The sequence below is a fragment of the Ursus arctos genome, unplaced genomic scaffold (genome assembly GCF_023065955.2).
Source record: "Ursus arctos isolate Adak ecotype North America unplaced genomic scaffold, UrsArc2.0 scaffold_37, whole genome shotgun sequence".
Lineage (NCBI taxonomy): Eukaryota > Metazoa > Chordata > Mammalia > Carnivora > Ursidae > Ursus > Ursus arctos.
Window position 1 is genome coordinate 19,253,615 of NW_026623053.1, and position 16,571 is coordinate 19,270,185.

The 16,571-nt window shown below is 35.7% G+C and overlaps 1 protein-coding gene across 4 annotated transcripts in view; it reads left to right on the forward strand.

The window, feature by feature from the left end:
* Window positions 1–16,571, forward strand: part of MIA2 (MIA SH3 domain ER export factor 2) — a 99,891-nt gene that overhangs the window by 23,354 nt on the left and 59,966 nt on the right. For all 4 annotated transcript variants that reach the window (XM_044389471.3, XM_044389473.3, XM_057306353.1 and 1 more), the window contains 4 exons: window positions 851–937; window positions 3,709–4,936; window positions 12,060–12,263; window positions 12,359–12,459. In XM_044389471.3, coding sequence (XP_044245406.3) covers window positions 851–937; window positions 3,709–4,936; window positions 12,060–12,263; window positions 12,359–12,459 — 1,620 coding nt within the window. The remainder of the gene's footprint in view (window positions 1–850; window positions 938–3,708; window positions 4,937–12,059; window positions 12,264–12,358; window positions 12,460–16,571) is intronic.

Genomic DNA, 16,571 nt, shown 5'->3' on the forward strand with positions numbered 1-16,571 from the left:
GTTCACCCACAGACTATCAGTTTCCAAATAGCTACAGCAACTACAGAGCTGGAAGAATCACAGTTGAGGTGTAATGGTGCTGGATCAAAGGACCAAAACATGGTCTTTAAACTTTGCTAGGGACAGGAAATGGGCTGAGAGTGGTGAAACCTTCACTCTTGGGGGACATCTTCTGTGGACTTAAGCTGGATTAAGAAGATCCCTATTACCAAGGTAGCCCCAGAAAAACTTGAATGGAACCAAATCCTCTCAGGAGGACTCATAGATCTTTGCTGTTCTGATGAATCCATCTTGGCCCTTTAGAGTTTAAACCTCTTACTTGATTTTGACATCCTGAAAATGTTGAATATGTCACAGCTCCATCTAGCTTGGCTACTTCCATCATTCTTTTGCCTTTTGATATCCCAGGTTTACAGTATAAATCTGGGTTCCATCTGGGTAAGGAAGGTCAATGACAAACATAAAAAGGAAGAAAATCGGCGTGTGGAATGGTTTTCCCTCAGAAGTTTGAAAAAGTGGCCTTTTACAACTTGGCTCTTTGTTCCTTCAAATTAATACTATTTTTTTGAATAATAGGGGTGTCTGGCCAGCTTAGTTGATAGAGTGTGTGACTCTTGATCTTGGGGGTTCTAAGTTTGAGCCCCATATTGGGTGTAGAGATTACTTAAAAATAAAATCTCAAAAGAAAAAAGGAATATGATTTCACTGTCTTTTAGATGGCAAATGAAATCCAATTAATTTTTGTGATTTGAGATAGATGAAAGCCAAGGACATGGGGCAAAATTAGGCTCAATAGTAATTATAACTTTGATCACTCTTCCTTGCTAATTTTTATTCTTCATTTTGGTAGAAAGGAAAGGACTTTGGATATTTTCCCAGAGAGGCAGTCCAGATTGAAGAGGTGTTCATATCTGAGGAAGTTCAGATATCAACTAAAGTGAGTATTTCAGTTGTTAATTGAATTTAAACTTTCTTGACGAAAACAGTTTTCTGCAGTGTAAGTGTCCATTGGTTAAGTATCCTGTATAGTGAATATGTAAAATAGTTGGTCTGAGAACTCACTCAAGGAATAGTTTGAGCATGTGAGTAAAATTAGGTAGGACAAAGTTGATGACAGGCATAATGCTTTCCGAAAAATTTACAGGCAGGTTAAGAGCATCATGGATTCTGGACTGAGTTCAAAGCCTGACTGTGGCCTTGTGTGCCTTAATTTTCTAATCTGTAAAATGAGGATGATGATTATAATACAGTGCTACTTCATGATTTATTGGGGAAAGATGAACATAAGTATATAGAATAACACGTGTGCTATAAAAGTATTAGATATTATTACTAATGTTATTATCCTACTGAGACAAAATTTATTTCCCATCACTCTCTCTAGGTCTCATATCTGTACAATTTCTTTTTCTGTTGAATTTTAAATGAGCTTGATATTGCTGGGTTTGATAATGTTGGGGTTGATAATGAGAAAAGGAATCAGAAGGTGACTTTTCAATATGTAAGTTTGATTAGCCCATTTCATTCAGATTCCAGGTTAAGGCAACTTACGTTAAATAAGGTCAATGTGAAGTAAGTTAGCCTAGTCAAGCAAACTGTCTATTATCTGGCTCCTTCCCAGCATAAATTCTGGGATTAACAGTCAATTTAATGTATAATTACTGGTCCTGTCAGTTTTATCTCCAAAATATATATGGAATATATTGTCTTCTCGTCATTTTCACTTTCCCCATAGGTCTAATCCAAGGCTTCATTATCTCTTGATTAGAATACTGCAATATTGGCCTCCTTGCCTCTACTTTTGTCCTCTTCCAATACATTCTCCAAACAGCGATGGATCTCATAAGAACAAAACCAAAACCAAAACAAAACCAAAAAAACCCCAAAAAACAAAACAAACCAAAAAACAAAACAAAACAAAAAAACTTCAGATGCCATTCCTTTGGTTTAAAGCCTGTTAATGGCTTTCCATTGAACCTAGAATCAAGACCTGACTCCCTACCGTGGCTCTACATGATCTGCTCCTGTCCTCCACCTCCCTCCCAATGACCCTGACACTGCCCTCCCCTCACTTACTATGCTCCTGGCCACACTCGCCTGTTGACTGTTCTTAGAACTTGCCAAATACTTTCCTAGCCCAGAGACCCAAACAGGCTTCTCCTTCAGGTTCAAATGCTTTCCCCAGGTTTTTCACGTAGCTAGTTCCTTCTTATCCTTTACATGGCCATGTAAACATCAGTGCCTCAGAGAGGCCTTCCATGATGATTCTCGTGGAATTACTGCATCTTAATCACAGATTCCTGTTTATTTCCTCCATAGCACTTATCACAATTCATAATTACTTTTTTTTCCTTTTGTTTACTGTAGAGTTTAAGCACCTAGAACTGTGTATAGCATATAGTAAGCATACAGAAGCCCTACATTCTTAGGTCAAGTTCTCTGGGAAATAGACTCTGAGGTGGACCTTTGCATGCAAGAGCTTTACCAGGGAGTACTCTTAGGAGTAACACCTGTGAGGAATCAAAAGAAAAAGCAGGATTGGGCAGAGAAGTTGAACTGTGATGCAGTTGCAACAAAAGTCTCAGTTGATTCCATAAGGAACTCTGAACCTGAGATGGCCTTTCAGAGTTGCCTTGAATAGAGGCAAGGTGTGGGGCCTTTTTACCCTTACCATTACTGGCTCATCTGGGGTGGTGTAATTTGGGCTAGGTTAAGCTAGTGTTTACTCTAGACAGTTACTATTCTAAGCACTTTATTCATTTAATCCTCACAACACAACACCCCATAAGGTAGGTACTGTCATTATCCTCATTTTACAGATGAGGAGACTGAGGCATAGAAAGGTCATATAATTCACCCAAGTTCAAAGAGCTAGTAAATGGCAGGGTCAGGATTTAAACCTAGATGGTTGGCTCCGGAGTCTGTTCTCAATCACATATTATACTGCAGTGCCTAAAACATTGTAAAATTTCAATTTTGAAGTTTACTTTTAAAGAATTCTGAACTTTATTCTCATTTCATAATGATCATATCCAAAGAGCAGCACATATCACTGTTTCATACCTTCAGATTAAAAAAATAATAACTTTGGGGCACCTGGCTGGCTCAGTCGGTAGAGCGTGCAACTCTTGATCTCCAGGTCATGAGTTCAAGCCCCACATTGGGTGTGGAGCCTCCTTAAAATAAAATTAAAAAAAAATATTAACGTCACCGTTTTTCTTCTTGACGATCTATTCTGTGAGCTGAACAAGAGGATTCCCCACCGCAGTTGTCTATGTACAATATCTCAGTAAAAGAAGTCTAAATGAAGTGCAACTTTTAACAAGGCTTTCATGCTTTAGAGTCTCTGGGCTGTCTGAGCTGTCACTATGTGCTGTGAAATTCCCCTCTCTCAAACCACCACACAGCTGCATGTGTTTGGTTAGTGCACTCTTAAAAGAAGCAAGACTTTGTGGACCTGTATGCCTTTTTATCAAGAGTTTATTTTCAGAATATACTCAAAGCCTAGATTTTTCATTTAGATTTTTATCACTGACCCTGAGTCAGTTGTGATATAAATGTTTGAGATTAGGAGAGCTGATTTTAGTGTTTGTTGTGCTACCGAGCTAGCTGTATGGCCTTGGGAAAATCATAGTCATCTATTTTAAGTGATTTAGGGAGAAACAAGGAATTTTAGTATATTTATGTCAGTCAATTTTTCTCTTACAGGAATCTGATTTTCTTTGTCTTCTTGGAGTAAGTTACACTTTTGAAAATGAAGACAGTGAATTAAACAGTGATGATGGCAAAAATATATATCCATATGAAGAAGATAAAGACCAAAAATCTAGTGTATATGAAAGTGATTTTCAGACAGAATCTGGATTTTATCCAACTTCTGAAAGTACTTTGTTTGAAGATCAGTTTCCTGCATCAGAGGCTCCTGAAGATATCAGAAGTACTAGTGAATCAAAAGACTGGGAAGGAGTGGAAGCTGGAAGTATGCAAGAGGATTCTGTTTCAAAAGTGGATCACATCCTGCCATCCTCGCCTGAAGTGAAAGCTTGGTTTGGATTTGGAAGGGAACTAGCTGAAGGGAAGACTTTTGAATCAGTTATTGAACCTCTACAAGAAAGCTCATTTCAAAGTAGAAAAATAGCAGGAGAAGATGAGAAGGACCTAGAGGAATTAAATAATGATGAACCCCAAACAGAAGAACCTGCACTGGAATTCAATCCAGTGCCAAAGAAACAGTCCGAACTAGGTTCTGAATCAGAGACCGTTATCAGTCCTGAAGCCACTGGTTGGTTTGGGGGTAGTTTTAAAAGTTATTTAGGTTTTGGAGGTGAGGATACAGGACTTGAATTATTGTCCAAAGAAAGCAATCCACCACTACAAGATGTTCCTAATTCCCTATCATCTGAGGAAGAACCCACAGTTCCATGCACAGAAATATTAACAGAAAAAGAAGACACAATCGTCAATGATACCTCAATTCTCAAGCCAAGTTGGTTTGATTTTGGTTTTGGTATGCTAGACTTTGTATATACCAATGAAGATAAAATTATATCAGATGATGGAAAAAGTGAAGAAGGAGGTGGGGGAGATAAACATGAACATCTTCCAACAAGTGAATTTGACCCTGATAAGGAACAAGAAACAAAAACAATAAAAATTATGGAAACTGAAGATCAAGTAGGCAAGGAAAGAGTCCTAGAGAAAACAGATGATTCTGATACCATACCATATTTAAAAAAGTTGTTATATAATTTTGACAACCCTTGGAAATTCCAGGACATTCCCAAGGAAACGGAATTGCCATTTTCCAAACAGATACAGGATGAAAATGATGAAAATAATGTAATTGAAAATGATGAAACAGAAGAATTTTCAGCTGAAAATTATCACACAGATAATATGAAAGTTATGATGCTGAAAAGCAGATCCAGTCAGTCAGGTTGGTATAAAATATCTATAATTTTATGTAAGTATGTATGTATGTATGTATTTATTTAAAATTGTATTTATTTATTTATTTGACAGAGAGAGAGCACAAGCAGGGGGAGCAGCAGAGGGAGAGGGAGAAGATCTCTGCTGAGCAGGGATGTGGAACTCGATCCCAGGACCCTGGGATCATGACCTGAGCTGAAGGCAGATGCTTAACTGACTGAGCCACCCAGGCACCCCTAATATAATTTAATTTTTTAAACATAGTTTATTCTTATAAGTACAAATCGGATGAAAAAGTCCAGAAATCCATGTTTCTCAAAATACTCAATAATCAACAATCTTATCAACTACCCTTTTATTAATTTCCAGTTTACTCTGGGTCTTAGATCTCTTAATAGTATAAAATAAAATGCCAAGGAAGAAAGAATGACTGGAGATACATAGATGTTCCAAGAAGATCTTAAGGTAGTTTACAATAAGTTTTTATTTTTATTTACGTAGTATATGTAAACAGGTTTAAACATACAAATATTACTAAGCCTTTTTTTTTTCTTTTTAAACAAAAGCAATTTCTGTTCCCTCTGTCCATCTCTACTCTCACATGTGTTCCAGGGACAGTAATTTATTTCTTTTCTTTCTTTCCCTTTCTTCCTTTTCTTTCTTTCTTTCTTTCTTTCTTTCTTTCTTTCTTTCTTTCTTTCTTTCTTTCTTTCTTCCTTCCTTCCTTCCTTCCTTCCTTCCTTCCTTCCTTCCTTCCTTCCTTCCTTCCTTTCTTTCTTTCTTTCTGAAACAAACTTCTTTTAGTATTTATCTCTTTTTTCTAAAGAAAACCTTTATATTGTTTGGCTTTGGTTAATCTATATTAGATGATGTCCATCGACTTTCTATTTTGGTAAATGAGGATTTCTTTCTGCTCATTTACATTAAGTTTTTAGCTCATTAACACCTTCCCAATATAACTATATTTGAATGGTTTTCTTTCAATTCTGGGAGCTCAAAGGTAGGCAATGGAAGAGGGCAGAGTATCAGACGATACTTCTAGATGTAGCTGTCTAGGTATCTAGCCATTTCTATGATTAAAAATGCGTGGATTGTGTTTTAAGTAAAGAATTATATAACATGACTTCCCCACACTTCCATTCTGATGTCTCTCTGATGGACAGATTAGGAACTCTGCAAATACTGGCCAATAATACAGAAACGATTGAACCCTAGAATGACACATAGCCTTTCACAACAAGAGGTCAAAAGTGTTGCAAACTCAAAAGGAAACAGATTTATTTCTATCAGAAATGGTTGATTTTCTTGAATTTCCAGAAGAACTATATGTCATTTCTTAATATTCTCCAAAATGTGCGCTCTTTACTTAATTAATATCCTTAACCAGAACGTAGACTTAGATTCTTACCCTTTTCTAAATGAGAAAGGCGTAGGTGCGATGCTTTTTAATGACTAAAATATTAAAGCCCTAGACTGCTAAAGGCTAAAGAGGAAATTATTTTGTTCGACACTTGTTAGATCCTAAAGGAATATTTGTGAAAAAGCAGATAAGAGTAATTGGGAAGAATAAGTGAGACTAAGATAAAGCAAAACAATATCAGGTCCAGAAATAGGGAAGATACAAAATATAGATATGTGAAAATATTTTAGAGTATATGTATAGAAACTCAAGGACAACCTGAATATCACTTCGGTGGAACTAAATATCACTTTATTATTTCATATAGTGATGCTAAGGGAATTTCTAAATATGAAAACTTGGAGAACAATCAAATGAGAATAGGGCATTTATGCAATTATAACTAGTTTTGAGGGACTTTCATGAAAATAGTCAGAAATTCCTTCAAGTTTCTAAAAAAGATATGTCATTCTATATAAACAAAATATCTTATTCCAAAATATTATATTAATTAAATGGAAAATAACCTGGTATCATGCAAAATTTTGTTTTTAAAAAGAAATACTAAAAGGAATTCAGATAAAGCCATAGTCCCTATTTTTTGGCCATTGGAGAAATAGCTACAACAGCCAAAATTTTCAGATAATTTCAACAACTCTTTTAGGAAATAGCAAATGAAAATTTGCCTTAATCAGAAAGAGTGTATAAAAAAATGAATTATTGACCTTAAATCAAGATTTATGAAAGTCTGAGACCTGAGATAACCAGATTTACAGAAAAACTAATATACTGATATAGGTATTTACAAAACAGATAAATTAGGGAACATTTATTTATATCACAATATTAATAGCTATTTTACAAAAGGACTCCAGTTGAACTTATTTAAAATAATGAGTTCCCTTAGTATAGTTAAATATGAAAAGTTCTTCATTATTTTATTTGACTTAAAATTCTGTTTATAACAATTGTATGAAAGGCATATCTATAGCTAATGTAAATCTAAAACCTTAGGTTTAAGTCATGTGAAAATAATACCCTGACATTAATTAAATTAATTAATTAAATATAGAAATACTGTAGGAAGTATTCATTTCTCTTAACACATATATTTACTTTAAATGCAGTTAAAACAATATTTTATTTATTAAAGATTTTATTTATTTGAGAGAGAGACCGGGAGAGCATGAGTTGGGGGGGAGGGGCTAAGGGAGAGGGAGAAGCAAGCCCCGCTGAGCAGGAAACCCAACATGGGGTTCCATCCCAGGACCCTGAGATCATGTCCAGAGCCAAAGGCAGACATTTAACCGACTGAGCCACCCAGGCGCCCCTTTAAAAAATTGTTTTAGATGAAGACCTGAGCTGAAACCAAGAAACTTAACCAACCGAGCCACCCACACACCTCTGATTGATTATTTTTAACTTTAATGTCCACGGGTGGCATTATTAAATTACTGATATGTGTTTGCTTACTTGGGACTTTCATCTTTTGAACAATGCCAAATAAATGGCAGCATGAAAGTGTTATGTTAAATTCATAATTGAAAGTGCAATATTAGACACTGTATAATTCTCTTAGTAATAATCCTCAATACTGCTTTTCAGAACTACACTCATACTTTCCTATCCTTGTTTTAAAAAGTAACTGAGAAGTAAATCCCACAGTTTACCTGAATACTATACTTCAGGCTAGGACTGGTTAGAACTTTTTTCCCCTTTTTTAGTTTTTAAAAGATTTTATTTATTTGACAGAGAGAGAAAAAAAGAAGGAGGGGGCATGGCAAGCAGAGGGAGAGGGAGAAATAGCCTCCTGCTGAGTAAGGAACCAGATGCAGGCTTGATCCTAGGAATCTGGGATCATGACTTGGGCTGAAGGCAGCTGATTAACCCACCGAGCCACCCGAGCTCCATGACCTTTTTTTCCCTTTAACTCTGATTAGTTAATTCAATCAAATGTGTTTGAAAATTGAATTGTCTTAAAATAAATGGCTATTTGATATGGTATGCACATGAGTATATGATGCAACAATAAAAATGTGGGAAATTCTGACATGGTTCAAATTAAAATTTTTTTCAATTAATTTTGGGAAGGATAATCCTTTTTATTTTTATTTTTTATTTTATTATTTTTTAGGATTTTATTTATTTATTTGAGAGAGAGAGCACAAGTTGGGGAGAGGGGCAAAGAGAAATGGAGGAGCAAATTCCCCACTGAGCAGGGAGCCCAACTCACGGCTCAATCCCAGGATCCCCAGATCACGACCTGAGCCGAAGTCAGATGCTTAACCAACTGAGCCATCCAGGGGCCCCAGATAATCCTTTTTTATTTTTATTTTTTTAAGATTTTATTTATTTATTCGACAGAGATAGAGACAGCCAGCGAGAGAGGGAACACAAGCAGGGGGAGTGGGAGAGGAAGAAGCAGGCTCACAGTGGAGGAGCCTGATGTGGGGCTTGATCCCATAACGCCAGGATCACGCCGAGCCGAAGGCAGACGCTTAACCGCTGTGCCACCCAGGTGCCCCCCAGATAATCCTTTTTAAATGAAGGTTCTCAAAAGATGTGCATATACATTTTCATTCTAAATTTGAACTCAGGTATATTATCATTTAAAGGTATAAATCATTTAAATATTTAATATGTTGCATAAAGTCAGAAAAATCAGGAATATCTTATTTAAATCTCTATCAGCCTTGTTACACTGAAATTCAAAATGAAACTTACATTTTCCCTAGTGATCATATTATCAGTTGGATAATATAAAATTTTTCTCTGCCAGTACAGATTTATGACTTCTGTAAAAAAAAGCGGTGATAAGATTTATAATTTCTTCAGTTCCTTCTCAGAAATTTATGGCACTCATTGAAGCAATATGTGAATTTCCTGAGATCACCAAATTAAGGAAACGTGTACTTTTGCCTTTGCCAGACACATTCATAGCATAGTTATGAAATCCAAACTACAATTTACTATTGATTTTAATTTGATTTCTCAGCACAACTTTATGCTGTTATTGGGTCTGAAAGAGAAAATAAGCATATACGTGTGTATACTCATGGAAGCATGTATTTTACTAACAGTCAAATGAGAATATCTTGAAGTTTTTTACTTTTATATTCTGCTTAAAATATCTGCATTTTCCCTCTACTGAGCCAACATAAACAAACAAAATGTTATTTTAATGCCGTCAATCTTTGCTTAATTGCTAAAATAACGTAAATAATGATGTCAAGAATATAGTTTGAACTTACATTATCTATATTTGTTTTACACAACACACTCTAATAAATTAGTAAATAATTTACTTTAAAATATAAGACATCCTATAATTACTAGCCAATAAGGATTGCTCTCATTCAAAATTTTCACTTAATATAAAGGATGTATCTGATTTTAGGATTTAAAAAGCTTCTATTTATTCACTGTTTCTTCTAATATACCTACGGGATAATATGATATGCTATATAATAATATACTGGAGATGGGATGAAGGAGGAAACAAAGATTGACTTTGAAATTAACAAAGTTGCAAGAGAGTGGAAAAAGTACAATACCTAACATTTGATTGGTATGTTGTCATTTTCAAATTTTTTTCAAATATCCTAAGCTTATGGATATCTTTCTGTGCAAACTGCTAATCAGTTTCTTTGGTAGTGGGTGGTTCTTCCATTTTTGGAGCAATCTCATTTAAAGTTTGAGAGAGGGGGTGCCTGGGTGGCTCAGGTGGTTAAGGGTCTGGCTTCTGCTTGGGTCATGATCTCAGGGTTCTGGGATTGAGCCCTGTGTCAGGTTTTGCACTCAGGGGGGAGTCTGCTTCTCCCCCTTTCTCTGCCCCTCGCCCCTCTCATGCTTGCGTGCTCTCTCTCTCTAAAATAAATAGATAAAATCTTTAAAAAAAACTGAATGATAATGGCTTTTATATTTAATAGTACATACTGGCAAATATGTGTTGTAGATATGCACAATCCAGTGGACTAGATTGCAGAACTTGGAAATAAATTGCTGTAAGTTTTAATATTGCCTTTCTTTGTGTAACTGGCTCAGTTTGTTCTACTTATTAAATAGAATAGGTGGTTATGTAGGATATGATTACGCTGGTTACAATAACTGCTGTGGATATGGTGATTCCAGCAACCAGCAGAGTCGTTATGGGAAAGTATCCAGATGAAGTGGTCATCGAAATAGTTACTGACTATACTAAATTATTCCATTTGCAACTTATCCCCAACAGGTGGTGAAACCCTATTTTCCAATCTGAAGATTCATTTGAAGGTGGCTCTGGCCACCTACTCATAGTAGTTTAAATAATTTTTTGTGTCAAGTCCCCAAATGGAAGTATCATGTAGAGTCCCTCTGAAGTTTGATTCTGAGTTCTCATTAAAAGAAATTTGCTTTCGTTGTTTTATTTCTTAATTGCTATGCTTCTGAATCAATTTGGGTTTTATGTCCCTTCAGTATTGTAGAGCAAGTCTTGTGTTAAAAGCGCTGCGTGACAGTGTCATGATGTAGTAGTGTCTTACTGGTTTTTTTAATTAATCCTTTTGAATTAAAAAATGGTAGGCTGTAGATCTTGTAAATGATATTGGTCACTTTGACTCTTTCTGGTTCTCTAACAGATAAAGTAAGAATAATCTATCTTACCAATTTTCTTGAATGGCAGGGATATATATTTTTGTAATGGTATTTAAATATTACACTTTCTTGGGTAATAAATGTATCTAAGAGGAATGAAATCCTATAGAGAGCTATTTAATGTCTTACTCTTAGTCATAAGCTTATATAGCACAACAGAGTTGTTAACAGTTATGTTAGTTTTTTTAAAAATAGTTTTTAGGACAAAAAGGCAATGTAGAGAATAGAATTGTATACAGGTTTAAAAATTCTTCCTTGGTAAAAGAATAAAGAAAAGGCATTGTGATAGGCTGAATAATGACCATTCAAGGATGTTCATGTCTTAATTCCCAGACCCTGTGACTATGTTACTTGACATGGCACAAAGGACCTTCAGACGTGCTTAAATTAAGCATCCTGAGATGGAGAGAATATCTTAGTGGGCCCAATATAATCACAACGTTTGTTAAAGGTGGAAGGAAGGAGGGTCAGAGTAAGGGAGAGGTTAGAAGATGCTGCAGTGCTATCTTTGAAAATGAAAGAAGGGGCCATGAGCTAAGGGATGCAGGTGGCCTCCAGAAGGCAGAAAAGACAAGGACATAGATTCTCCTCTAGAGCCTACAGAAGGAACACAGCCTTGCCAACACCTTGGTTTTGGGACTTTTGATCTCCAGAAATCTAAGAGAATATATTTGTATTGTTTAAGTCACTAAGCATGGTAATTTATTACATTAGGAGGCCGCAGTTTATGTTTTAGTGAATTCATTCCATAAAGAAATGTCACAATGACCACAAAAATTCAAAGAATGTCCTGCCTAGAAAACAAAAGGGAAGCCCGCAACAAAGCAGGTATTAAAAGAACTCCAGGGGTGCCTGGGTGGTTCAGTTGGTTGAGTGTCCAAATCTTGGTTTTGACTCAGGTAATGATCTCATGGATTGTGGGATTGAGCCCTGCATGGTGCCCCATGTGAAGCCCCATGTGGGGCTCCCCACTTAGCGGGAGTCTGCTTGAAGATTCCCTCCCTCTGTCCCTCTCCCAATGCACACACATGCTCTTTCTCTCTCTCTTTAAAGTAAATAAGTCTTTAAAAAACCCAAACATTTCTAATTTTATTTGCAGATATGGCTTCTAAAATAGAGTCACCTGGGAGAATTCATAAAGAAGTACATTTCAAAACTCCGTCTTCCAAAAATAATGATGAAAAATCAGAAACATCACTAGGTACTGAAGGATCTACTCAGGCGGAAATAGACAGATCTGTGGAAAATATCTTGCCAAATAGTCAAATGGTTTCAACTGGTTACTTTTTGTCTTCTCAAGAAGGTAAGAAAAAGTTTTTTAATGCAGCAATTAAGGAAGAAATTAGATTCAAACGTTATATCACATTAAGTGTTAACTTTTTATTTATAAATTCACAGAAGATGCTTCTGAGTATCAAATTCTGAAATATTTATTTCAAATTGACATTTGTGATTTCATGAATTCTGCATTTTCATCAATTATGATTCTTACAGAAAGGGTAAGTTGACCTTTTAAATCTTTTGCAGTAATTTTACCTATTTTTCTAAATATAGGAGCAGTTGAAAATGATGTTTGAGGGAATCCTCCCTATGCAAATGTTACATAATGTTTCTCTTTCCATAAAATCTTACCTGTAAGATTTCTCTTGCATGAACGTTTTGTTGCACAGATATTGGTTTTTTTTTTTTTTTTTTTATTAATAATGATTTTTTATTATATTATGTTAGTCACCATACAGTACATCCCCGGTTTTCGATGTAAGGCTCGATGATTCATTAGTTGTGTATAACACCCAGTGCACCATGCAATATGTGCCCTCCTTACTACCCATCACCGGTCTATCCCATTCCCCCACCCCCCTCCCCTCTGTAGCCCTCAGTTTGTTTCTCATAGTCCATAGTCTCTCATGTTTCATTCCCCCTTCTGATTACCCCCCCTTTCTTTATCCCTTTCTTCCCCTACTGATCATTCTAGTTCTTATGTTCCATAGATGAGAGAAATCATATGATAGTTGTCTTTCTCTGCTTGACTTATTTCACTAAGCATTATCTCCTCCAGTGCCGTCCATGTTGTAGCAAATGTTGAGAACTCATTCTTTCTGATTGCTGAGTAATATTCCATTGTATATATGGACCACAACTTCTTAATCCAGTCATCTGTTGAAGGGCATCTCGGCTCCTTCCACGATTTAGCTATTGTGGACATTGCTTGTTGCACAGATATTGTTAAGGATTTTTTTAAAACCTTACCTTAAGTTTTATTAATCTTCAACATTTTTTTTCTAATTTCTTCCCCCCCCCTTTTTTTTCAAATCAGGGAAAATTATGCTAAGTGAACTAACTTGGAAATAATATGAGCTAAAATGAATCTTAAATCTTAATAGTATTGGAACGATAGCTGTAATCTCAAAATGGTGTGAGAATCCTACAAAAGCAACTAGTATCTCAAAATTTAACCAAGCCATAGCTAAAATTCCACTTTTTATTGTAAATCCTATTAAATCCTATCTCATTTATTGTAAATGAGATATTGCCAAGGACTTAGCTATAGTACTTTACATAGAAGGCCTTTTACAAATGTTACTTCCTTTTCTCATCTACTGCTAACATATAAATAATTGAAGAAGCACTTTTATCTTCTTACTTACATTTTAAGATGAAATTTACCAGTGGCAGCTTTAAGGAGCTTACTGTAGTTGGAGGACATAGGTAAAAAAAGCAGTAATTATAATACAGTGCTGTAATAGCCATAGGATGCTGTGATAGACTGATCAGCCTACTGATGCCCTAGTAGACTGACTGGAAGTGGTAGGTAGAGATGGTGGGGAAGAAGTTCCTGGGAAAGTGTCTCAGAGGAGATCATACTTGAGCTTACCTTGAAGGAAGAGGAGTTAGCCAGACAAAGAAAGGTTCTGCATTCTAGGTGGAGGAGAGAGCATTTTTTAAAGGTAAAGAAGTTGGAGAGATCAAGGTATTTTTGGCGAACTATAAGCAATTCAGTTTGACTGAATATAGGATGATAATGAAGATTACACAGGGATTGAATCAAGAATAGCTTCAGGGGTGCCTGGGTGGCGCAGTCGTTAAGCGTCTGCCTTCGGCTCAGGGCGTGACCCCAGCGTTCTGGGATGGAGCCCCACATCAGGCTTCCCCGCTGGGAGCCTGCTTCTTCCTCTCCCACTCCCCCTGCTGTGTTCCCTCTCTCGCTAGCTGTCTCTCTCTGTCAAATAAATAAATAAAATCTTTAAAAAAAAAAAAAATAGCTTCAGATGTTATAATAGGAAGGTGAACTCTATCTTGTAGATGATGGGGCACTATTGAAGAATTTTAAGCAGGGAGTGAAATGAAAAAGTTTCATTTATAAAGTCTACCTGTCAACATTATCAAATAAGGATTGAACAAGTAAAGACTAAAGGCAGGCTTGGTCAAGAAGTTATTATATTAGTTTAGGAAATAAATGGTGAAGGTCTAAATCAGGGTATATAAGCTCAAATGAAATGAATGAAGCCTAGGTAACGATGAGAACTCTAACCAACAGAGTGTGTATGCTTTCTCCAAAGGATGTAGCTATTTACCTTTAACCTGGTTTTGCCAGATCTTTTGATATTTCAAGAAAAGTTGGAAATCTGGATATTTTGTGTGAAATCTCTTGATTTTGAATGCTGGCAAATATTCAGATTAAGAAGAAATACCATACAGGTCGGACAAAATGTTCTGTGGATCAAGTTTGGCCCACTAGCCACCCTTTTAAACCTTTGGTCTAATAGCTGATGGTGGTTGTTAAAATGATTGGAAGGACAAACTAGATAGATCTTTTGTAGATAGAATTCATTGGATTTAATGATGGATTGAATGTAGCATGGAGAGGAAAATAGAAAAGTGAGGATAACTTACCAGGTTTCTAGCTTGGGTGACCAGGTAGATGGTGGTGATTGTGGTTAAGAGTCTGTGAAAACTGGGCTTAATGACATGTATCATTTTGCTTTCAGAGGCTTCCTCTTCACTTTATTTCTTTGCTAAGGTTCTAGAGAGTTGATATTACCTGGCAAATAAGCCCAGAGAAGTGATTAATTTACCCTGTATGATTTGGTCTTAAAGACACTGATTAAAACCTTTACTTAGAAATCTGCTCCATCATAGGAGAAAAGAAAAACCAATAATAATGATGATTATAAAAAGTCATAATAGAACTTTCAACTCCCCATGGAATTAGTTTTACACTGGCATGTCCTACTGACACATCCCTCCCCTTTCAATCCTTCCCCCACAAATTATACTAGTGAAGTTACTAAATAAAAAAAAAAATTAGTATGCCACATTCACCTCTCATATAAAGTGCTTATTTAATAAAGGCTATGACGTATGTTTATTTTTGTGGACTCAGTAAATACAGTCAAACAGATTTTACTTTAACCCTTTTGGTTGAAATTTTTTAGACATGGGAATATTGAATTTAAATTTATGGTAATTATCTTGTGACCTTGGAAAGTTACTTATTTTGGAGGACAGTCTCAGGTTTAAAATAATCAGAAGCTGAGAGTAGATGACAGGCTGCTGGTTAAAACTGACTTGTGCATTGTTTAAAAAATTAAGAACCAATTACCAATATTTGAAAGGTGAGTTCATACAAAAATCTGAATTTCTGGGTTCTCTTGAAAAAGTAGAAGATTGTAATATATAGTCTCCCATTTTCATATGGCAATGAGAAGCTTAAGGAATAGTACTTGCATTTAATAGCCATGAATTCTTCATTTCCTGCATTTGTTTCACCTGTATGGCTCTAGAGGGCTTTAAGTTCATAATGTTTGGACTAAATGTTCTGAAGAATTCCTGCCAGACCTAGAATTCTAACAATCTTAGTGCATCTACTAAGCTCCCATAATATAGCTTTGAACAGCTGCAGTAAATGGAAAATTTGAGCAATTTTCCAATTAAATTTAGGTGAAAAGTTTTCCTTTTCTTCTGCCTGAATGTTTCAGGTAATTGTTTCTATTTGCTAGTGATTTCAGTTAGAATTTGTACACAACATACCTTTTTTGAATAGTTTAAGTAATAGCAATACTACTTATTATCTACTCAGTAACTGAGGAAGCACTTTGAGTTCTATCATTTATCTATTCTTAATTAGAATGCTTCCTTTATATGTGGAATTAACAAAGCAAAGTACCCAGCTCTTGTTCAACAGGTAACTCCTGATTCAATATGTTCTGAGAAAAACTCTTACATCACTAGTACAGAGAATGAAAGTGTGGCTCAGTATGTGATAGCCCATGACTTGCCTGTTTAATTAAATGGGTGTAACTGGTACCTACAGCTTTGCAACAGGGCCCTTCATAAGGGAAATCAATTTCTAGGTTGTGGACAAGGTTTACTGGTTAGCATGTTTCCAGCGTTCTTGGATGCTTCCTACTAGTTGTCACTAACACTAACAGCGTTTGTTCTCCATTTCCCTTAAATCAGGTCTACATAGGACAGTAAAATCCAATATCTACTTGAGAACAATCTTTGAATATCTTTTACATGGTAAAAATCAGGTATTCTATATGAATAGACTATAGAATAAAACATTAAATTTAATATTTATCAGTTATCAAGTTCAGGATATCTTTTT